The sequence below is a fragment of the Eutrigla gurnardus genome, assembly GCF_963514095.1.
Source record: "Eutrigla gurnardus genome assembly, chromosome: 15".
NCBI lineage: Eukaryota > Metazoa > Chordata > Actinopteri > Perciformes > Triglidae > Eutrigla > Eutrigla gurnardus.
In genome coordinates this window covers 13,089,513-13,112,568 of record NC_139938.1, presented here as the reverse complement: position 1 = coordinate 13,112,568, position 23,056 = coordinate 13,089,513, and the positions used below count along the sequence as shown (strand labels likewise).

At 43.1% G+C, this 23,056-nt stretch overlaps 2 protein-coding genes across 4 annotated transcripts in view; one reads left to right on the top strand and one right to left on the bottom strand.

The window, feature by feature from the left end:
• Window positions 1–1,397: 1,397 nt before the first annotated feature.
• smyd4 (SET and MYND domain containing 4) lies at window positions 1,398–7,235 on the bottom strand. 2 transcript variants are annotated; one of them, XM_084029009.1, is made up of 10 exons: window positions 7,049–7,235; window positions 6,666–6,810; window positions 6,413–6,502; window positions 4,463–5,456; window positions 3,852–4,097; window positions 3,393–3,538; window positions 3,139–3,283; window positions 2,934–3,050; window positions 2,387–2,510; window positions 1,398–2,232 (listed from the first exon to the last, which is right to left on the bottom strand). In XM_084029009.1, the coding sequence occupies exons 1-10, from the start codon at window positions 7,183–7,185 to the stop codon at window positions 2,109–2,111; spliced, it is 2,268 nt and encodes a 755-aa protein (XP_083885135.1). In that variant the 5' UTR covers window positions 7,186–7,235; the 3' UTR covers window positions 1,398–2,108. The 2 variants fall into 2 exon arrangements, with proteins under 2 accessions (XP_083885135.1, XP_083885134.1); XM_084029008.1 differs by having other exon boundaries at window positions 1,399–2,232; window positions 3,139–3,286.
• Window positions 7,236–8,437: 1,202 nt separating this feature from the next.
• The window catches only part of LOC311026079 (replication protein A 70 kDa DNA-binding subunit-like), a 33,270-nt gene continuing 18,651 nt past the window's right edge, over window positions 8,438–23,056 (top strand). Inside the window, exons 1-11 of one of the 2 annotated variants that reach the window (XM_084029406.1) lie at window positions 8,438–8,567; window positions 9,070–9,120; window positions 9,450–9,528; window positions 9,668–9,776; window positions 9,875–9,966; window positions 10,063–10,158; window positions 18,247–18,341; window positions 18,414–18,559; window positions 20,298–20,400; window positions 20,533–20,601; window positions 21,819–22,011. In XM_084029406.1, coding sequence (XP_083885532.1) covers window positions 8,535–8,567; window positions 9,070–9,120; window positions 9,450–9,528; window positions 9,668–9,776; window positions 9,875–9,966; window positions 10,063–10,158; window positions 18,247–18,341; window positions 18,414–18,559; window positions 20,298–20,400; window positions 20,533–20,601; window positions 21,819–22,011 — 1,066 coding nt within the window. In that variant the 5' untranslated portion in view covers window positions 8,438–8,534. Of the gene's footprint in view, window positions 8,568–9,069; window positions 9,121–9,449; window positions 9,529–9,667; window positions 9,777–9,874; window positions 9,967–10,062; window positions 10,159–18,246; window positions 18,560–20,297; window positions 20,401–20,532; window positions 20,602–21,818; window positions 22,012–23,056 lie in introns of both variants that reach the window. The other variant, XM_084029405.1, reaches the window with a different exon arrangement.

Below are 23,056 nucleotides of genomic sequence, written 5' to 3'. Positions count from 1 at the left end.
GTCTGTGTTACCGATATTGACGCAGGCCTTGTTACAGAATACACACGCGACAGCTTTTTTGTTTGCTGTCTGGCCAATTTTGATTGCATTATGTATAGCACGACATTTGATAAGCCCGAGATCACAGCCACTTAAAAAAAATGGCCTCAAATGGCACTGGACAGTCGAATAAGGAACCTGGGATCAGATACAGCAGCAAGGAGATGTCTGTGGATTTACCCGTGTTGGGTGTTTCCCATGTTTCTTTCTCCTTTCATACTTCACAATGTTTAGTTTGCAAAAGTTCTTTTATTTTCTTTTTGAACATGAGCTCACATTTTCTCCTGACAGAAATAACTCACAAAAAATGAAAGTGCTTTCTTTGGGATATTGAGATGTACAGAATTATTGCGGGGGGCCTTTTTCATATCATTAATCTTTCATCGGTGTGTTTAGAGAGGAATATTAATTATTATTTTGATATTCAAATAGAGTGGCTGTGTTATTACTATCGGTACATTAAGGGGTTTTAAGCTACATTAGCAATTTGCTATTGTGTGCTATATTTCTTTATGTCAACATAAGCAATGTCTTCTCTGGCTCTATTGCAGGTTTTAGGCTGCATCAGTGACTCCCCCACTGTAAGCAGACGTTATCTCACATGTCACAATAGAGCTCATTATTAGAGGAAATTAATTAATAGATCATGTTCATTCAAATTTAAAATGTAATTGTTTGAGTTGGTACAGACTGTACATCAGCGTAATTCACTCAGTCAATCATCAGATTTTAACCAAGAGAAAGATTGTGTTCCTAGAAAATATAACTTGTAGTTACTTTGACTTCATAGAATTATCCTGAACATTTTTTGGTATGTTTGTACAGCTATGTTTGGTAAAATGTTAGTGGTTTAATGTTCCTTCCAGCAAGCTAGTTTGTACATATAATGTCAGTTATTTTTCAAGCAAAAGCTCCCAAACATTTAATGGCATATGGTTCTCAAATGTGACATTATTGTAAATTGAATATTTTGGGGTTTATTATTTCATGGCGTTATTAATGCCACCCCAGGCTCTAGGATATTTTTTGATGTCTTGTGTTTTTTTTCCTCAATAATGAATCCCGTTAGAAACTCACAGCGATCTCGTCTCGACAACAGCCCCTGTGGAGCCGTTGGCGTTCATACATGACTCCTCAGCCGATTTCCTCAGCAGCCTCTCCTCTGAGTTTTTTTGTCTTCTTGACCTTGACTTTCCTCCACATCTGTCGGCTTGGCTGCCTTCCAGATAACGTTGATTTCTAACTGGCAGACGCCTCAGGAGTTCCAGCTGTGATCGAGATTTTATTGTCGTTGCTCAACAGGAGCTTTCATTCATCTCTGAAAACCATGAAACTCTCCAGCGGACCCCCAGTGATTGGACACCTTATTTTCTTCCCGTTTGTGGCACATTTGCATTTATTACTCATCCACCAGTTACATAGAAGGTTATTAATTTCAAAAACAACTCTCAAAACATTAACATAATGCTTTAATAGGACTGGCTCATAAAGACTTTTAAGTTGAAGGTATAAAAGGTCAGAGCTACATTTTGCTTTCCGGCCAACGAAGCATGAAATTGAATTTGTGGGTGGATAACTGCTGCCACCTAAAGGTCAGAGGGCTACCTGTATATGTGTGTAGTAGCTGAGGAAAGTTGCAGATTTTATAGATTGACTTGCCACAGTGTAAACCGTGACAGACCTTTGACTGACAAAAACCCCACAACCCTGAACGTCTCCCACACATTTACTTCCGTTTAAAGTAAATGTACCCAGGACGTACCTGGTGGATAAGTTGCTTCATACTTCCTCACCACCGCTGAAGCATGAAATTGAAATTATTGATGGATACATTCTGACACCAAGAGAGCCGCAATCAATTGCATGTATACCTGTGGCCAGTTTGTAGCCGTGCAGACCTGCAAGTCGTTTCTATAAATCAGTATAAAAGTGTTCATAAACAGTGATATATCAATGTCTTAACACATAGAAAAAGGACCATAAGAATCAGAAACGTTCATAGTAATTACTTTGATTGACTTGGAAACTAATTATATTGTGAGGATTGTTGCTCCTGCACATATGGATGACTATCCGTGTAGACAGTCCTCCATAGCTTGCAGCTCCTGTATTTCCTGACAGAGAAGGCCGCTGTGAAGACAGAGGAGTTGTCTGACCTTGGGGATGACGGAGAGGGCGGGGCCTCTAGCACCACTGGGAGAGGAACAGGAGGGATGCAGAGCTGTTATTTCTACTAATAATGTCAGTCAACATTATAAAACAGAAGGACAGGTTTACTGTGCATACACATTTAACATCAGTCATTGGAAATGGCACGCCCTGATATCTCCCCGTGAAACTCACTCACCCATTGAAGTGTAGCTGAGCTAATTTGAAGAGTTGCCGACCCAATTCAATACTATCTTCTCCGTACTGGCAGGCAATAGCTACAGCACTTCTCTCCAGATGGGAGGCTGCATTATTCCAGTCACCTACAAAACAACCAGAGAAGAAACAAAGCAGTAATCCAAACTGCCTGTAATTCTGGTCGTCACTAAGTTGAACTCAAAGTCACGAGGATTTATTTGACAGCCCTGGGTGTCTGATCGTTCTGTTGTTGGTTTCCTGGCTACACATCTAAAATTAAACATGACACTATCAGCGACATTATGTGATGATCACAACAGCATGTGGCCATTACTGTGATTGTTCAGTAGCTGCTAATATTACTCTTCAAGGTCAGTTACAGCACTAAGTTTTGGAAAAAGTAGAAATGATGTTGCTTGATAAGTTTCTATACTGTATGTGTGATGCAGCATGTGCCTGAAAATAACACCTTAACCTCTTAAGTGCACCTTTATATGAAACAGTAGGAGTGTATTTGGCACAAAGCTCGTATGCATTATTATTCTCACCCATTGTAGCGTATGCTCTGGCTGTGGCATCGGCCAGCTCCCCCTGTACTGGGTGTGTCTCTGCAAGGATCAGTCCAGACTGACTCTGGGTCCTTCTCAACAGCCTCAGAGCCTCATCTGAGGGAGGGACAAGCAGAAAAATAACATGTGGATGTAACAAAGACCTTCTGAACAACGGATAGTGAAACTGAATCCGAATACTCACCTGGCCTCTCTCTTTCCATGAGATCCACAGCCCTCTCCAGGTCCACCTTGATCTCCTGCAGCTTGTGGCTCACTTCAGATGAAGACATACGATGACCACAGGATGACTGGGCACATAGAAATTCTCTTCCTCTGTCCTCGCTGCTCTTCTGGGGGGGAAAAAAAGTGTCTTAAATGATCAAGATGGAGATATCATCAATAAGTAGTACAACTAATCATGTATAATCATAACAAAAAACACCAATGGATGCCTACTTTGAGAGATCCCTTGCACTTGCCACAGAGAAGTCCCGAGCTCTCTTCCTGCTGCAGGGCGCAGGCCACACACTGACACAGGAAGTAGTACTGTTCCTGCAGGAGACGCTGGCGTTGCTGAGCCGCCATCCTACTGTGGTGAGGACCTGATGGAGGCAGGATGACAACATACGTTATAATTCACAGAAGAAAAGTAACAGAACAACGCTGCTGGATGTAATGACGCTAATCCCAGTGGAGAGGGATGTCTGTACATGCTGCATCAGCGCCGCATGACAAACAGAATGAAATAGACCATAACCAGACGTAACAATCCATGATGTACAGCCGAAGGATGTCAAAGTGTAGTCTACATCCAAGCAGGTTCTTTTTCTGCTCCCTTGTATCTTATAAAATATGTCAGTGCCTCGACAATCCTTTTGCACCCATAAGACTCAGCAAACTGGCACATTTTCTTACCATAGCAGTGAAGGATCTCTTGTCCAGGATCAATAGCTTTGGCAGCTCTTACAGTCGCTGTGACTCCACGGGCTTCGCTTCTGCATTCGGCCACACTCTGACAGAAGTCTGCTGACAGACTGGTTCCAGTGCTGAACACCAGACTGGTGTTGGGACAGCAGGAGTGATTCAGAAGACTGAGAGATGGAAATATTGCTGTGGCAATGCGGATTTCCCTGCTAGACTGCACCGGTGAGTTGGCTGCTCCTGTTAGATGCAAGAACCAGAAGCTAAAATGTAAGTGTGCAACTCATGAACATTCAAAGCTGAAGATGCAATTATTAGAAAATTCTAAATTCAAATAATTGGGCCGATGCTGACTCAAATAGCTGGGTCGTGTCATTTTGAGGATACTAGTTGCTGGTATCCAATTTATTATTTTAATAATAAATAATAATTCAATAAATGTATATCTATAGATTTATTTGTACTTTTTTTTTTTTTTTAAAGTTAGGAAAGCAACGTTTCATGTTTAAGAAAGAAGAAGTCGGATTGGTGCATCCCCAGAACAAACTGCTTTCATGTTTCTGACTTTGAGACATAGTGAAGTGTTAACATTTCAAATCGGTCACCTGTATCTTGCATCATGACGACTGCCTGGGCGTTACACCTCAGCTGTAGGACGTGCCTCAGAACTGCACTTCCCAGCAGCCACAGATTTGCATTCCAATCTGTGATACCTCCCTCCTTGTCCAGTGGCTGGCCGTTCGCCCCTATGGGTCTACCAAGGTCCCAAGGGGCAGGTGGAGGTCCTGCCTTGCTGAGCTTTAAGTAGAGTGTTGCTACGGTAACGGCACACAGGAAACGTACAGCAGGGCTGTGGCGACTCAGGTGGGGCTGCAAGTGAAACACGCTCTGGTAAGAGTCGCCATGATATGAAGTAGAGGGATCGGGTGGATCTGAACGATGTGGATCGTCGGTGGACTCTCCTTTTCGACAGCTTGGCTCTGGCATCGTGCGCTCGTCCCTCATTGGATCCCTGGCCATTTGGATGTTTTTAAACCCTGCCTTTAGTGTTATCCTCAGAGCAAGCTGTAACATCACACCCATCGCCATCAGATCTGCTCCCAGTGGACACTCCCAGCGGTGATGTTCCTCCCAGGCGTCTCGCTGACAGGAAGTTGAACAGTATTGGCTGTAGCTACACCCCTCACATGGCACAGGACACAGTGTTTCAGCCAAACACCTGTGACAGCGCCTGTGCTCCACCCCATGCAACACTCCTCTCTCTGCATCTAGCCTTCCTCCTTTCCCTTTCACCTCCTCCATCCCTGGTATAAGGACACAGCTGTATGGTCGGTCGAAAAGGATCACCTCCCCGGCTGCTATTCTCTCTGCAGCCACAAGGTGTCGACCTTTCTCCGGGCTGAAGCCAACAGCCGCTTGAGGAGGTATCCCGATTGTGAGAGGTCCAACAGATCCCCTTTTTGCTCGGTCTGGACCGCTATGATCCTTTTGATCTACAGAGAGGTGCTTGAGACATTGTGTGCGACGGTCCTCTAGTTTGTGTACAAGTTGAGAGGGATAGCCATTCTTTAGAGCCTTGTCAATGTCATCAAGGGATTCCTAAGTGAAAAAAGAAACAATGAAGTGTGAGTCACTACAAAATCTAAGATTCTGAGTAAAACATAAAGATAAGACAATTTAATAACTTATTAAAGTCAGCATTTTTGCTTTAAGATGTTGAAACGCTCTCAATTTCTTCATGATATTTCAGAGGTTCCTTAAAGGAGTCATCACCCGGAAATCGCAATTTCTCTTGTTAAAAGATGCATATCTGTGTTTGACCTCAGTTGAAACTTGCCTGAAAGGCTGGAGTTTGAAAGTGGCGCCGTTTTTTCGCTTCTGCTCTTTTTCCGAACAGGAATAGCACACAAGGGTGTGCATTCCTAAAGCACGAGATTTTGATTCTGCGCCTTCGGTGACGTCACCGTGGCGGCTACTTGCATAAGCCCACCCCTCTTTCACCACCCAACCCCGCCCCGTCCGCTACCTGAAATCGCCGAAGCGCCGCCATTATGTTTTGGAGTCTGCATGCAGGCAAGCCCCCCCGGCTCTGTCCTTCCTGCGGCGAATCAACGCGCGCCTCATTACATATTATACAATGCACATCCGGACCAGTCAAAACCTCGCGCGTAATCTCGCGTGATAAAATCGCGGTACGAAAAAGGGTCAGAACAAGCTCAATGTTTGATTAAATTTTTTTTTTTTTTTTCTAATAAGTTTTACGAATTGATCCAAAGCGATCCAAGGGGGGCTGGATACGTATAAAACCAGGTGATGACTCCTTTAAAGAAAGTTGATGCGGTGTACATCATAGTATATGTGAACAGCATTTTAAGGACACGAGGAGGCCCTTTACATAGATGGTTTCCCCCACAGTATTCCTGCCGTGACGCACATTGGTGACATAATCTGTTAGATTTGTACAGACCTGTTTTCAGTCATAAAATAAGGAGCAGAGCTGGTTTTAATGACACCACAACCGTGACACATCACTATTGGTTGGTTGAAGATCTCACCTGGTAGAGCTGCAGATGGTAGAGTGCGGCGGAGCGGTTGGCGTAACACAGAGACAGCTGCTCCGAACCTAGAGGAGCACAACATGTGCCCTGTCATGACAGGAGACAGAGAAGCGGGATGTCAATGCATTTTAATTTGGATTACAAGGCATATTGCTGTAGGAAGCCACGTTATTTTTACCCTTCTGTTCTCAATTTGTCATTGGAAGTTTCTTTTTTCTCATGGACCAATAGAATAATATTTCCACTTCACCTGTGAATAGTGCAGAGCAGCTGCAGTGAAGTCTCTGGACTTGAAGCTGGAGTTGCCTCTCTCCCTGCATTTGACTGATAACGTGGCATCCTTCTGTACAGACAACCCTTCAGAGATGGATTGCACGAAGTCCAGATCATCTTGGCTATGAAACAGAAATTAAAGAAACACTTTGTGACCAACAACTGGATTAGTGCCTCTGGGGCTATGGCCCCTAATGGCTGATTTAAAAAAAAAAAAACGCTTTAAATAGTTCATGGTTCTTTATTTAGATGATAAAATATGGTCTCAGATTGATCAGATAGAAGCTGGAAAGTTTCCAGTGGAAACCCAAACTACAGAAGTAAGCTAATAAGCAGCAGAGAGCTAAACTAGCTACTCACGTTATCAGAGGCAAGGTACATTTGAACACATCATCTATTTCAATCAGCGACGTAAACGTTTCCTTTTGCAAAGGGTCGAGGACGGTCCATTTCGCCGCAACATGATCTTGCCACTGGACACACGGAAGATCCATCATGAACTACAAATAAACCACATGGAGGATAGTTTGTTTTGAGTCCGTTTCACGCTTGCTGGCCGGAGCGCAGAGCGTCACTGTCAAGTTAGCGCGGATGAAACGTAGTCCCTGAACAAACCCTTCAAAATAAAACTCCTGCTGTCTAAACCCATCGCTGCTCATGGAAAATACAGTATCTCCAAATTTAAGGGTTGCGGTTTGTTGAGGTTCAATGTGCGAACGTGCTGTATTATCTGTATGCATTGTCATGGTCATTTAAAAAAATCCTTTACACTACATTTCCTCATGTAGTGGAAATGTGCATTTTGTGGAGATGTTTTATTTCAAAGGGCAACGACTATTACTCACATTAGTGTGATCAAAAAGTGAATATCGTAATTGTTGATAATAATTCCTCAATGTTGTTCATGTACCATTTGCCTTCGGGTGTTAAGTAACGTGTACACTTTTCCATTAAAGGGACTTAGGGCAGGATTTGTGAAAAAATAAACATTCACTTTAAGTCTTTTAATGCTAATGGGTGATGAAGCGTTCAAAACCAAAAAGAATGAGACCACACACATATCTCCCCATTGCCTTGAACAGGCTGTGTGCTGCATGATGTACTGCAATTCGTGGTCCGAATTTCCCGCGCAGTCCGGCGGACGTGACGTCAAATGACGCTGAATGCGCGTACTCGACGGCTTGGAGACCAGAAGAAGACAAGCGCGGTGGACTCAAGTACTGTATGTGTAGTAATGGACTCTGCTTCGGCCGGAAAACGACCCACCACCACACAAAGTCCACTAAAAAGTAATACCAAGAAGAAAACGAAGGTTTTATCAGCGGCAATTCGTCATCCTAAAGTTACACTAAAATAAACACTTGTTTACTTACTTCGTCGCTTGACATGATGCTGTTCGCAGATGTATGCTACCAACGTAGTTCCGCGGAGGCATGTGCGGAGGGCTTGTAGTAAACAGTCACGTGAACAGCGAGTAAATAAATAACCGTGTCACAGCATCAGCTGCACTGAAGAGTTCGTGCGCGCTACCGCGCCGGCTTGGCAGATGGCTGCAGTTACCCTAACGGCCGTCGTGTCACTGTTGAGTCTTATTTCTTGATCCTGCCCTAAGTCCCTTTAAGAATGTGGCCGTCATTTCTTTCCGTTGCTAATTTATTCCATTATTTTGAAGGCAAAACTGTGCCACATCCGATGTAAGTCACATTGACTTGACGTTGACGTCGCATTTTACAGTCAACTCTCGTTTGTCTCGCTTCTCTCGCGATACAATACTTCCTTCCCTTTATTTTGGCTACGCATTAGAAAAGCTCTTTTCCTGGCTTTGAAAGGGATTTGACAGGGTGACATGAGTATACAACTCACACACGGGGCCGTTGACGTAAGCATAAATATTAATATAACTAGAATTAGCGTGACTGTTGTTTTTCTCCTGGCTTGAAACACCAGCCTCTGGTATTTAGCAATGTAGCTCTGCTAGCTACAGCTCATAGTCCAGTCAGCTAATGACATATTTAACAGGTGAATCTAACGTTACATTGACGTTAGCATCAACCGACCAAAGTGATTAAACTTTGCTTTTGTACGTTTTTGTGTTCGTGGGGGGAAATAAATGCGGTTATTAAAATATTGACGCAGAATAATGCAGTAGTTATGTATATATTTTGTGTTTTAGTGGATGAAAACAACAGGACGGTTTAATCTAGTGGTGTTCTGTTTACCTTCAGCTGCTTATCTGCTAGGGGCGGTACAAAATGATTGCCACTTCATTAATCTCCAATTAATGTTGGACGTGTAACTATGCGTTAGTAGTATGGTAATGTGATGGGACAGGATGGGGCCAGGCAGCAAATAACAACAAGTCCATGTGTGTCATTGTCCAGGCCCTGGTCCAAGACTCCCAGGTGTATGATAATGCCGTGCTGCAGCTGCTGGTAAGTCAATTTAAAAGTTCACTTTACCACTTAATCCAGCTATATTGCAATATATAGACAACCATTCTTATGACCCCCCTCCTATGTCTGCATTTTCTCTGTTTCTGTCTTCCCGTTGCTATCAAATAAATACTATTTAAAATGAAAAAAGATGATAATATGAAGATTCATATTATAATCATTATTGATATAACTTTGATTATTGTTATGTACACAGGGAAGTTGAATTAAGTCCTCAGGCATGATGATCCTGAGTCCTGTTTTGCTTACGTGTGTGTGTGTGTGTGTGTGTGTGTGTGTGTGTGTGTGTGTGTGTGTGTGTGTGTCAGAACATCCGTCGGGTCACTAATGCCACTGGTCCACCCAGGTTCCGGCTCATGATGAGTGATGGTCAGCATTCTTGTACTTGTGAGTATCAAGCTTTAGCCTCAAAACTCAACCTAATCACCTAAGTTGAACTCAAAAGATACTGAAGCATCGGTGATCAGCTAAGCTGAATGGTGTTTTTGAGATGAACATGAATGTGTTTGTGTTTTTGTGTATGTAGCCTTCCTGCTGGCCACACAGTTAAACAATCTGCCAGAAGAGAACATCCTGGTGCCTAACTGTGTGTGTATGGTGAAGAAGACCGTCAATAACACATTGGCAGATGGCAGGTATGTGTTGTCATTCGCATTTTCCTCCTCCCCGCCCCCTTCTCTCTATTTGTTTGCTGCAAGTAATCTTCTTTGGCCGCATTATAACTTTCTTCCAGGCGTGTTGTGATTGTGTTGGACATGGAGGTATTGCAATCAGCCGAGGAGGCCGGAGGAAAAATTGGAAACCCTACTCCACATACTACAGATGGTATGATTTAAAAAAAAAATGCACAAGCATGAAGTTTGAAACCATATTAAACAACCTCTGCAAGTTCATTGATGTGTTTGTTTGCTCATCTTGCAGTAAAGACGTCGTCTCCAAAAAAGTTTCCCTCAAGTACCTCTGTCTCGGCGTCCCCTCCACCTGCTGCAGTACCTGGACCCTCCTATAGCAACAGCAGTGAGTGTCATATCAAACATCATTTTTTTCCCTCTCAGTCTTAACACATAAAAGTGGAAATGATTTTGCCAATTATATGGAGCAGCAAGTCTCCTCTTATTTTCATGAAATCTTTCTAATCTAATCTATCTGCTAACAAATTGGTGAATGAAACCGGTATCTCCCAAGCACACACATATTGATATTCTAGATATAGTAAGAATATACGACAGCTGAACCTTTGCTTTCCATGTAAAAGAGAGCAGCATGAGGCTGAGGCAGACAGATTTTGGTACAGCTATCACAGTCATTGAGGTTTTAAAAAAATCCATCTTCCATGTTTTTTTTTTAAAGCCAGTAGCAGAAACGGAGTGTTGACGGGGGCACCAAAATATATGTGGATGTTTTCCCGAGCGTCTGTATGCAAGGCAGAGATGTCTGAATAAATCATTTTTAAACACCACAACACAATGGACCCAGAGGCCCTCAAGCTCTCTGTTCATGATATAACATGTCGTATAGATTTATAATACTCATTTGCTGTGCAGATTACAGCAATTAAATACCTCACTAATGTAAACAAGTTCTAATTTCATCATTTAGCAAAGTTGGATGCACTGAGCGTTAGGGCTTTGCTCAAGCTAAATACAGTTTTGTAATAACCAATTCAACGTCATTTGGACTAAAATGTTGCTTTGATTTTTGCCTTTTTTGATTGTTTTCTCAAATCTCAACACAACAGCCTATTTTGTTGTTTGTTTACACCAGTCATGAATAGGTGTGTTGCACTGTGGTAAAATTATAATTGTTGCTTCCAGAATAACAGGGCATTTTAGGAGCTGGGTTGTTTGTTGTTTATTGGTAGTTTTAGAGAAAATCTGTATAATTTGACAAATGTCTAAGTAACCAGCAGAGGGCGCCATGTAACCTTTTGAGAGAGGTGTGCTGAAGAATGATTTGCAGTCCACTTCCTGTTATTTTTATCCTCAATACTGTTGTTCTGCAGCCATAATTTAGGACGAACAGAGTCTTTGTTGTTCAGTTCCAAATCTCTTTTACCATACCACACTTTATCCAGCGCTATGGACTAAAACGTAAATCCTGGTTTTCATTCTTTTGATATTCAAAGCTCTTCAGTGTTCAAAGGCTGTGATTTCACAACTCTAAGAGACGGGATCATAAGGCACAGGATGGTTTTTAACCAGTTGAAGGTAGCCACAGTGTTTGCCAAATTAATGCAATACTGCAGCTCCTTTGTAGGATCACATTGTGCACTTTCATGCTATTTACGATCAGAGCAGGAAACTATCTTGCCCACTGGCCACTCATGTGGGGTCCATAACTCACACCTTTCAACGGTTTACCACCAACATTTTTTTTAATAACAGAGAAGGTCCTCCAAGTAATGGTTGGGCTTCTGCCATGTGGCTAGTGCTATGTTTCATGCCTAAAGTAGCCTGTGTTTTATTGGACCTTATTTTATTGGGCTAGTCTTTGTTTCACTCACTTTTTTTATACCACCACTGCTCTCAGCATCAACATTGATTTTGTTATGTGGCAGAAACATACCCAATAGTGCTCCTCAGTGGAGGATGTAGGCATGTGGGTGGATAATAAGTGGTTGGTATATATTGTGTGTTTTTTGCTTGTGTAGGTGTCTCTCTCTCTCTCTCCCTCTCCATCTCTCTCTCTCTCTCCCTCCCTCTCCCTCTCCCTCTCTCTCCCCCTCTCTGTGTTGTGACTGAGGAAGCTTGTGTGGGCCGATGGCTCCTCCAGTTCATGGCTTTATGAATATTGTTTTGTGGACTGAATCCCCTTGTAGCCATGCACAGATGGAGGGAGAGAGGGAAAGAAAGTCAACTAATTTGACTGATCAAATATGAGGCTCTGCATTAAGTAGTTCATCAGGCTCCTTCCTTGTTATATCCTGTGAATTGTTTTACCTCAGAGATCCCCCCTAGATACAGAAAACCTGCTGCTCTATTTAATAGTTATGCTGATGAAATCGTCCTGCTTTCCTTTTTAGAGCCAAAGTGAGCCTTATGCATAAAGTATTTTCTGCTTCTGAATGTTTTGATGACTTGACAGTGTTTTTGTAAATAGCATTTTCAGTTGCATTCACAAGATTGCTAAGTTCAAAGCATGTAGTGTTTCCAATGAGCTGTGCGATATGTCATGACTCGGCAGGACTCTGTTTAATTTGACGGTCTGGGTTCAAGCCTCTTTGAGGACTTCACAGTCCTTCAGCAGCAGTCTATTAGTTGTGTCGTAGCTCCTCAGTGGGGATGCAAGAGAGAGCAAGGAGGCGAGGAAAGGATGCATGTACAGTATTTGTATTTACCAAACGGGACATTCTTGCTCCCTCCAAGCCAGGTCATTTTAAGAGACAGCTACTACTAGTCATGACACACAGCATCTCAATTGTCTGATGCCTACTGCTCCAATAACAATTATAGATCTGTTGCTGTGTGAGAGAATGATAGAATAACAGCAATAGATATATAAATGTGATTACTGCTAAAAGATTTGAACAGACAAGAGGGTGCAACAGAATCATCAATTGGTCTGTGAACGGCTGCAGGTACAGTAAGTGCATCCTATTCAGGCTCAGGCTCGATATTACAGGATTAATCAAAACTGCAATCGGATTAAATAAAAACTTAAATAAAAATAAAAACCACATAGAATACACCTGTGGTTCCTCGCTCCCGTATTATCCTTGATGATGACCTTGAATAATTTCCAGGTCAAGGGCCAGAAGATGGGGGAGCGAGGACAGGAGAAAGCGTTATTTGCTGAAGAATCACACTTTCTATGAGCTCCAGGCGTTCTGCTGTGTTGTGAAGCCTGACCTCTGGCTTCCTTTGAGTGGGAGGATGTGGTCGGAGAACATTATTCCTCTGGTGTTGGCAGAGCTTGAAGCAATCATTTCAAATGTTTTGAGCATTATTTATTGTATCGGATGTACCTTGTAAGTACACTCTGGATAGTCCTCCTTCAGCATGTATGTAGAGTCAAAGGTCATGGCATGGTAGTCGCTGAGGGTCCTGTGCTTTTATTTAAATATTTAACAGCAGCAACCCGAGAAAAAGACCACCTTCACACTGCTTCGCAGATGATATTTAAATTCCAAAAAGAGATCTGCACTCGTTGAAGTGCAGTTACAAAAAAATCATTATTCATTACTAACCATTCTCTGCAGGTTTTCTTTGTCCTCACAACAATTTCCCTTTTCTCTCTCGGAGAAACACACACACACGTTTTACGCGCTTGCTGCTTTCTTATTTACTTTCTCTGTTTATGGGTTTTTTCTTGTCTGTATATTTCTAATTTTCTCTCTTCCTACAGTATCCTCAACACATCAAGCACCGTCATTCAGGATCTTAACCCCCCCTCCAACACCCCACCACCCCCATCCACACCTACCATCCCTCTCTTTCACTCTCTGCTTCTTTCCTCTAGACACTCCATCCGGATTGCGTGTGTATGAATATTGATGTTAATTACCCCTCACCTGAAAATAGCTTTTCAATCTGTGATTTCCCCAATGAATCAGCTCATGACACTCACACACACACACACACATACACACAAACACACACACACACACTTGATTACAGTACACACCCACAGAAGAAGGCATCATAGAGGTGAATATTTGTTGTGCTCCAGAACAGGAGCTTATATCAGGGTGGTCTCTGTGGAATTATATATTTTTATCCCTGACAATTCTTCCCTCAAATGTGTTTCCTCAATATTGCACATTCATGCCAAAATGAGGCATTGCTAAAAAACATTATGACAACAGCCAACTATCCAACTAGCCTAAATCACAGCTGATGGGGCTGATGCGACTTTATTGTGGGAAGTGAGAATAACACCTTGTGATTCTGTGGGCCGATCCGAACTGTTCACGTTTTATGGCATCTCCCTTTGTAAAAGAAATGTAAAAGCTGAAAGTTGTTTCGGAAACAAAGTGAACTTATCCTTAACTTTTTTTTTTTTTTAGAAGTTGTGTATGTAAGATTTTGAGTGAGACCTAATCATGACAGAAATAATATCATCATAATAATATTCAGAGTGATTGATTAGACATAAGGCTTGATATTGCACAACGTGATAAATACATTGTGGTTATTAATAGAATCTGTGAGTAACAACCAGTAACTAACTATACTATACTATATACAGTATAGACTCTACTGCCTATATAAAACAATAATTCTACCCTTTAAAATAAGTGTAAGACTCTTAAACTCTGTCTTTCACTCTAGGTCCAACTAATAATAAAATGTCAATTCATTAATGTACTTGGTATGTGTATACATATACTTCTGCTTTCTTGGCTGATATTCTGATAGGCAATCTTAATTATTTCTTTTTCCTTTTCTGAAAGGCATAAGTACAGTGATTCTGAAATTAATAATTGATTGGATCTTACCCAAGAAGTAAAACACTGTTTCATTCATTGATGTTAACTGGGAAATGAGTAACTCTGAGGGAGATCTGTGGGGAGAGTTTAGCAGTTTATCACTTTGGCAGCTACTCATACAACTTAACTCAACTTAGGTGTTATAATGGCTGAATGCCCTTTTTTTTAAGGGATTTTAATTAAGTTTGTTGTGCCTAAACTGAATCTGGCGTAGTCGTATGGGCACTGGAACGCACAGTCAGATTGAATTGTTGGCAGACAACTTACATTGAATGCAAAAGGGAATGCGTGGAACAAAAAAGACAATGGGCCCTAGTTTCGTAGACCAGGCGCAGTCAGCGCGCAGCGCACCTGCGCCACGCCGACGGGCAGTGTCCGCCTGGACTTTGCAAGTTTCGTGCACCGCGCAGGCTAGCGCAGGCACGCGGTCCAAGCTCGCAGTGTCCGAATATTTGGAACTGCGAGCAGACCTCCACAGGCTGATGATGCAAAAGCAGCCTGGGAGGAGGTAACAGGAGAACCGTTGCCCAGTGTAAAAAACGGTTCAATGATGTCAGAAGAAGAGCCAAACAAAAGCTCTCTGATCACATAACACAAACCAGGGCAACCGAGGGGTGGGCCGTCCACCAGCACTCCGCTGACCTCAGCGGAGGACATAGCCTCCTCCACTCTCCCGCAAATTAGCATTGAAGGCTTTGGTGGAATCAAGGCTGGAATTACAGGTAAGGCAAACATCTTTTCTACAAAGAAAGACATTTAGTAACACGTTAAAACGCTGCGCAAACAAACGAGTCCTGTGCGCAATACCACATGCAACGAGGATTAAGGGTTGTACTTAAATGCGCATTGCCAACCTCCGTGGCCTGGCCCTTATCAATAATGTTTGCTTGCTAAATCAACTTCCCAATTGAATTGTTGTAAATTTAGCATGTAAATGTGCATCATGTGTTCACAAAATGAAAGATGTGAAAACGTTTGATAAACTTTATTTGGACAAACACAAGGCTAACCAGCTGCAGTGAACAAAATACATCTCCAAATGACTTCATTTAATTTATTCCCAAAACAAAAAAAACTTTTGGAACATTAAACTGAGGATCCTCTTGTCAGATCCACAGGCAACCACACTGTTGCAGCAGCAGCAGGAGCAGGAGGAGGAGGAAGAGGAGGAGGAGGCGGCGGCAGAGCCAGGGACAGCAGCTCACCCCCAGCATATGAGAAGACGGGCCCGGTCCCGTGACCGGGTTCCAGAGAGGGACCGGCCGTTCCTGGACATTCAGGAGGGGGTGTTCAGGATGGTGGAGAGGGAGCTGGGTTCTCTAACCTCCCGGGTCCAGGGGTTGGAGGCCCAGCTCCAAGAGGTTAACAGCCGGCTCCAGGGCCTGGAGGTCAGCCTGCGGCCGCTGGCCTCTGTGGCGTCAAGTCTGCGACGTCTGGCCAATGCAGCCGACAGACTGTCCCCAGACCCGCAAGCCCCGGCGCCCTCCACCACTCCCAGGTGGCCGTTAAGGCCACGAACCAGGGGAGGGCTCACCTCAGCAAGGCCAGGAAGAGGAAGAGGAAGAAGGCGGGATTAAATTGCATGAATAAACAATTATGAATGTTAAGATGTGATTTGTTTTGGGTGATTTGTATAGTTTGAGATTCATTTTAGACCAAAAATCTCTGAAAAGATATACAGGAAAATACTCACATTTAGGGACAGAGCTGTGCAGCCAGGTGGTCTCTCCTCTCCTGTGCGCTCTGCTGCTCTTCCTGCTGATACGGCACATGCAGTTCGGCCTCTCTCCGTCTTAAGTCCTGTAATGTCTCCTCTGTGAGATCAAAGTGGCATCCATGGCGTGTAGCTATGTTGTGTAAAACGCAACATGCCACGAAGAATGCACTGACACTCTGGGGGCTGTATGATAATGAACCCCCCCGGACGGTCCAGACATCTGAAACGCATTTTCAGTTGTCCAAAAGTACGTTCAATGACTGACCTAGCACTACTGAAAACACGGTTAAAATCACGTTGCCTTCTTGTTTTAGGTGTAATGTATGGCGTTATCAACCACCTTTTCAGTGGATAGCCGTTGTCACCTAGCAGCCACCCATCCAGTGGGGGGTCCCCCTGAAAGACAGAATGGCAGAATTCGCCAGGATGAATGAGTCATGAGCAGACCCAGGGAAGTTAGCATACACATGTGTCACCAGGCAATTCGAGTCACAAATCACCTGGATATTAATGGAGTGTACTCCCTGTCGGTTCTGATAAGTGATGGCTTGTGTATTTGGGGTGCGCAACTGCACATGTGTGCAGTCGATGGCTCCCAGTACACCAGGGAATCCACATTTCAACAAGAAACCTCGCTTCGTTTCCAGCTGGCTCTCAGGGGTTGATGGAAAAATGATGTGCTCATTTGCATGTCGGACTAGACTGGAAGCCACCGCATGTAAAGCCGAACTGACACCTTTACAGCAACTGGGAGAGCACAGGGGCCTCCGGGGTGCGCATCAGAGGCCACGATGCGCGTCACCACGTGGACCACCTCAGGAGTAAGATGTAATTTGTTCCTGTGTAATGAAAAAGAGTACCAAATGACATAAGAATTGCATTGGCCACGGCGGTATTCCAGTCATTATTTGTTTGTCTCACCTGCATTCCTGCTCTGTCATGCCCAAATAGGATGACCTTTGGCGGTACACCCTCTCTGCGTATCCTCTCCTCCTCCTCCTCCTCGCAATAATATACTCCTTCTTTGTAGATCACATTAAGCAAGACAATTGTAACAATTGTTTGGATCATCATATGAAGCACGTCCATCCTAAAGACACTGCACATACCTCACAATTCATTCACAGCGTGTCACGCTCTTTCTTTCTTTCTCTCTCTCTCTGTTTCTTTTCTTTTGAATCTTTATACTCACTCTCTGATGCCAAGGGTTTCTGTGGTTGGCTGAGAGAGATGTGAACTCGTTAGTTTGCATCACAGTTTCAGCTGTGTTAACTCAGTCAGGCTGAGTTTCCGTTACGCGTGCCATCTGCCTTTGATCTGACGTCAGATGTGACGGGACAATCTATATAGATATAAATTCACGTGTTGATTCAATTAGTTGCATTAAATAGTGTTTGTTGTGATTATGTATTGCATTTAAATGTGCCTGGAACTGTGGGAGGTCTTGGTGATGTGTGCGCACTGCGCACTTTCGGCGCAGTCTCGGCGAGGCTTTTTGCCACGAAACTTCCACTGCACCAAGCTGAATCTGTGACGCCTCCCCCTGCTGTGCCGCCACACCCATCTTGGCGCAGGCGATCCAAACTGCGCCAAACTGGCCGTGCGCAAGGCTGCGGCTGGTCGAAACTTGCATTACGCTAGCTCCACCGCCCTGCGCTGCGCCACGAAACTAGGGCCCAATATCTCCGTTTCTGCAGCGCTCTGACAATGTTATAGTGCAATCACACATCCGTGGAGTACTCTTGTATTTCTTTATTTCATTATTTCATTTCATGGTTTATTAGTGACAATGGCATGAGTATTAAGTGTTTGACACTCTCACCAGTAACTTAATTATAGGGCTGCAGCTCACAATCATCACTGTTTTTAAGTATATATTTTAAGCAAATCATCTTAAAAATCTCAGAAAACTATGAAAAAGCCCCATCACAATTGACACAAGCCCTTTCTTCTCCCCAAGGCCGTGGAAGAGGTTTTGTGGGAAATTCGCCCATGAAGACTTCACCCATGAAGACTTCGCCCATGGCTTCACCCATGAAGGCTTCACCCATGAAGGCTTCACCCATGGCTTCACCCATGAAGGCCTCGCCCATGAAGGCTTCACCCATGAAGGCTTCACCCATGAAGGCTTCGCCCATGAAGGCTTCACCCATGGCTTCACCCATGAAGACTTCGCCCATGGCTTCACCCATGAAGGCTTCGCCCATGAAGGCTTCACCCGGTTCTTCAGCAAAAGTTATGCCTATTGCAAACCTCAACCCCTACCAAAGCAAGTAAGTTTAAGTGTGTGTGTCAGCACTGTTTTCCCTCTTCAGCTCCTTCATCAGCTGAACTATTTCCTCTCGTGCTGTGACTCTACCTCCCTGTCTGCTGTCATTTCTGAATAGCACTTGTGTGTGTATTTGTGTGTATACGTGCTTGTGCACGCATGTAAGAGCATTCAGTTTTTCTCCATGGAGGCCTGTGTGTATGTGGGGATTTGTGCATGTGTGTCAGGCAACCCGTCTGCATGGAAATGAAATGAAATGATCGATCTTGCCTCAGAAATGGACACTTTAAGGGCAGGTACTGCTGGGTCTTTATGGTCTGCTGCTGAGGTTCTGATTCTGTTATTTGGCCTGGTGGCCAAAATTGTCCCCCCCTCCTTCTTTCCCCTCACAATTTCTTTACCTCCTCTGGGGTTCAGTTTTACTGCTGTTTCCCCCCCTCAATTCTTATCGTTTCATTTGGCTTAACTCTCTGTCTCTGACCTTAAAATTTGTCACGAAAAGACAAGAGCACAGTATGGGAAAAATGTAGTTGATTGGAGTAAAGGTACCCTGTCAACTCTCTCCATGTATGGGCTCTGATAACGTAGCCCTGTTTGAAATTGCAAGCTGTAAAGATAACTGTGCCTCTAGGTGTTGTAATAAACTGATGACTGTTCTTACTTTGAAGTTGGGGAGTACCTACAGTGAGTAAAAGGGATGACTTCAGCAACTGTGGTTATTCCATGTATGTTTGTGAGGAGTGAATAGTGTGGGTGACACCAGTGTTACACGGTAGATTATGTAGGGATGCTGTGTATGTTCACATAGTCTTTTATGGTTCGTCTGCATGGCTTTCTCATCCCATTCTGCTGGTGTTAAGTAATAGCATCTAGAGCAGACTATAATTGGCTTTTGGCTGCCATAAACCTTGGTGTAGCAGTCTTATCCATACTGAGCAGGGAATGGGGTTCACTCTGGGCCAGCAGCTGCTCTCATGATAGGGGATTTAATTGCAGGCAAAGTTATGGTATGAATATCCTCTACTGCACAATTATCAACGCAGTCAAAAAGCTAAATGCTGCATAAACTGTCGAGCTTGGCTGGCTGTTGTTAAAAACAGAACAAGAAGCAGATTTTAAACGCATCCAGGAGTTGGCAGTTGTACAACACAGAGTTCACTCTTTGAAAAGAAAGTTGCAGGCTGTTTTGTGTTTTTGTAACTTTTAAAATACTGAAAAGACACTCATCCAACTTCCTTGGGAATTGTTCTTTTGCACAGTTGTTTCACTTGGTGACTGATGTGAGCTGAGTAAGGATGCTCATTAACAAACAAGCCTTTTTTTAAAACCATCTCTACAGCATTTTTTACTGTTTATGTTGACCTTTAGACTGCAACTCTTTTAGTTAGAGTGCACATAACTGTGTTGGTCAAAGAAAAGTTGTGTAATCATTTTTTAAGTGTTCTGTGTGCATTCACATATACATCTGTTGATGCAAACAGAAATTGTGTATATTTCCGAGATATTTTTGTCATATCTGTTGAAATCCGCTTTACATGGTGACAGCAATCTTTAAATGAAACATACTTTTTCTGGTTTCTCCAATGTCACACACCCAAGCTTTAAGGTTCATTTTAATTAAGGTATTCTTTAAGTTTTTGTATGTTTTTCCCCCAAATATAGCATATTGTGTAGTTTGTTTTGTTGACATGTACTTTTATAAAAGCTGATTCATTATCACAAGTGTCTCTGTGTATTCCCAGGTGGACTATCAGAGCCCGAGTCACCAACAAATCCAGTATCCGCAAATGGAGTAACTCTCGAGGAGAGGGCAAGCTCTTCAGCTTTGAGATTGTGGATGAGAGTGTGAGTAGAGGAGTGGAGAGGCCCGAATATCTGTTCATGTGTATGCATGTGAACTTATGTCATGCACGGCATGTTTTTTTGATTCCATCTGTGAAACCAAATGTTGTTTAATAGAAATGTGCTCGTCAACAGGGGGAAATCAAGATCACAGCCTTCAACAACGAAGTGGACAAGTTTTTCTCTCTAGTGGAGCAAGGCAAGGTGAGCAGATCCCACTCACTCATATCCATCCTCGCTTGAAGTGATAAGAGCTTCTTGGCAACTTCACTTAAAAAACATAACATGTGTTGTACATATTACACACTGCCAACTCCTTTCAATACTGCAAAGAGATGCTTGTACTCAGTCGGCTGGTTCGCTACAGTGGTTTGCATCAACTTTGTTGTGATTTAATTGCAATAATAAGGATACCAATGTTACAAAATGATGATGAAATTTCGATAAAGGCCGATGTTATGTTTTGTTAAGTCTGCCCGCAAGACGATAAGCAAACAACTTTTAAAATGTTTCTTTTCTGAATGGAGTTTGGATCAGTCAGGTAGTTTTGTTTTGTCTCTGTACAAACGTGAGGTCTGTACAAATCGTAGAGCTCTGGGACACAACAGACTGCTACAATATCTCCATTCAGTGACGTCAGGAGGAGAATCTCAGCGCTGATAGGCTTTTGCGTCACGCAAATGATTCACTCGAGCGAGTTTGCGTGAAAACCAAATTGCGTCATTCACCTCATTCGCCCGGTGCCGCCCAGCATGAATAATAACTCAATAACTCAATTAACCCTGGCCATCATTTTGCGAGTCACACTGGCTGGTGTATCAGCCACCGGCATGTGACTCCCAACGCAGCCCTAGATCCAATTTGTGCCCTCTGCCCTCCAAAGATAAATAAAGGAATTAATCCGTCTCCCTTCGTGATCTGAGTATTGACAGAACAGTGAGGGGGTGTGACTGACTCTGAGCAGCCAGAATGCTTATCCCATTAGCTTCATGCTCCTATCTCTGTGTGGGGTAAATCACAGAGAGAGGGAGAAGGAAAGGGAAAAGAGTAAGCTATAGCGGCAAACTCGGAGGCAGAGAGAGGGGTTATTGGAGACAAATGAAGAAGTGTGTGCCTCCCCAAATGAGTTTAAACTGTGCTGTTTAGCAGACTCGCTCTCAGATGCTACTTATTTTCTGTTGAATAGAGAAATGATGGGCCTGATATGACACCACATCTGAGTTGGACCTGAAGGTTCTTCTTTCTTATTATGAGCTTTTGGCGGAACAAAAGCTGTATTATAACAATAATGTCCAGTGCAGTCAATAAAGTGGCCGCCCAATTTTGATTGGGCATAGTTGAGTCAAATTCACAGGACATAACCCGTCGGATTGGGTGTAGTTTTATATTGCCAGCTCACCTTGTATGTCCATTCTCTGCAGGTGTACTACATCACCAAGGCCACGCTGAAGGTGGCCAACAAGCAGTTCAACACACTGAAGAACGACTATGAGATGACCCTCCATGCTCATTCATCCATCGTGCCTTGTGATGACAGTCAGGCCATCCCCGCTGTGCACTGTGACTTTGTGCCCATCGCAGAGCTGGAGAACAGAGACAAGGACACAGTCGTTGGTAAGAGAGGAATCTCACCAATGAGACTTACTTGTACATTTCTACCAGATAAAAGTGTACACTTATGAATGATTGTGGCTCCACACTCACCTCCCTTGGTTTGCAGCTTGATTGATGGATGGATGTTGTCATATTATGTGGTGACAATGATTGGTACTGGCTTTCGTTAGCCCACGTCATAATTTGTTTAACAGGAAGCAGTGTTGATTACTTATTACTGATGTGACATTTGCTTGTACAAGAGTTCCAGACTGCATCCACCTATCTCTCTTAACCGGACAAACTTGTCAGTAATTGCTTGTTTCAGTCTTATAAATACTCATGAAATTCATGCATTTATGTAATCGAAACCCTTAAATCCATATAGGGCTCCCTATAAACTTAATTTGAGGGTCTGGGAGCAAACACACACACACACACACACACACAAACACACACACACACACTAATGAAAAACTAAATCATGAACCCAGAAATTGTGGGGAAAAAAAGTTTAATTCACAAAAGTTATACAGTATATATATGAAAGGTAGTCTTTGAAATATTGGATGAGAGAAAATAAGAGGAATATACTCAGCAACCTGCAAAAACAGCCTGAGGCCGCTGTTGGAGTGAGACATTTCCTGCATCTACTGAGCTACACAAGTTTGTGTGTGGAAATATGCCTAAAAAACAGTAAATTGGCAGCCATGATGATGACAATATGGTGACCGGAATATTAACTTTGAATTAAGTCTGTGCTAATTTTTTATGTGTTATATTTTAAAACTAATTCAGATGATTGAGCTCTCCCCTGGTGGAAACAGTAGTTGCTGCCAGTATTAGTTTTGGGTTATCAGCTGGATCATCTCTCCAGCTGTTCTGTAAACCCAGGCAATTTGAAGTTATAGGTATAGATGATAAAACTAAGCTAATGGGTAGGCACGTGCCAGTCAGTTACGTACCAGGTGTACCTGGAAGAATACATTATGACAAGGTCAGAGGGAAGGTTAATTCAGGCATATGGTAAAGAGGAGAGATAAAAAGCAGATAACACTCATTCCAC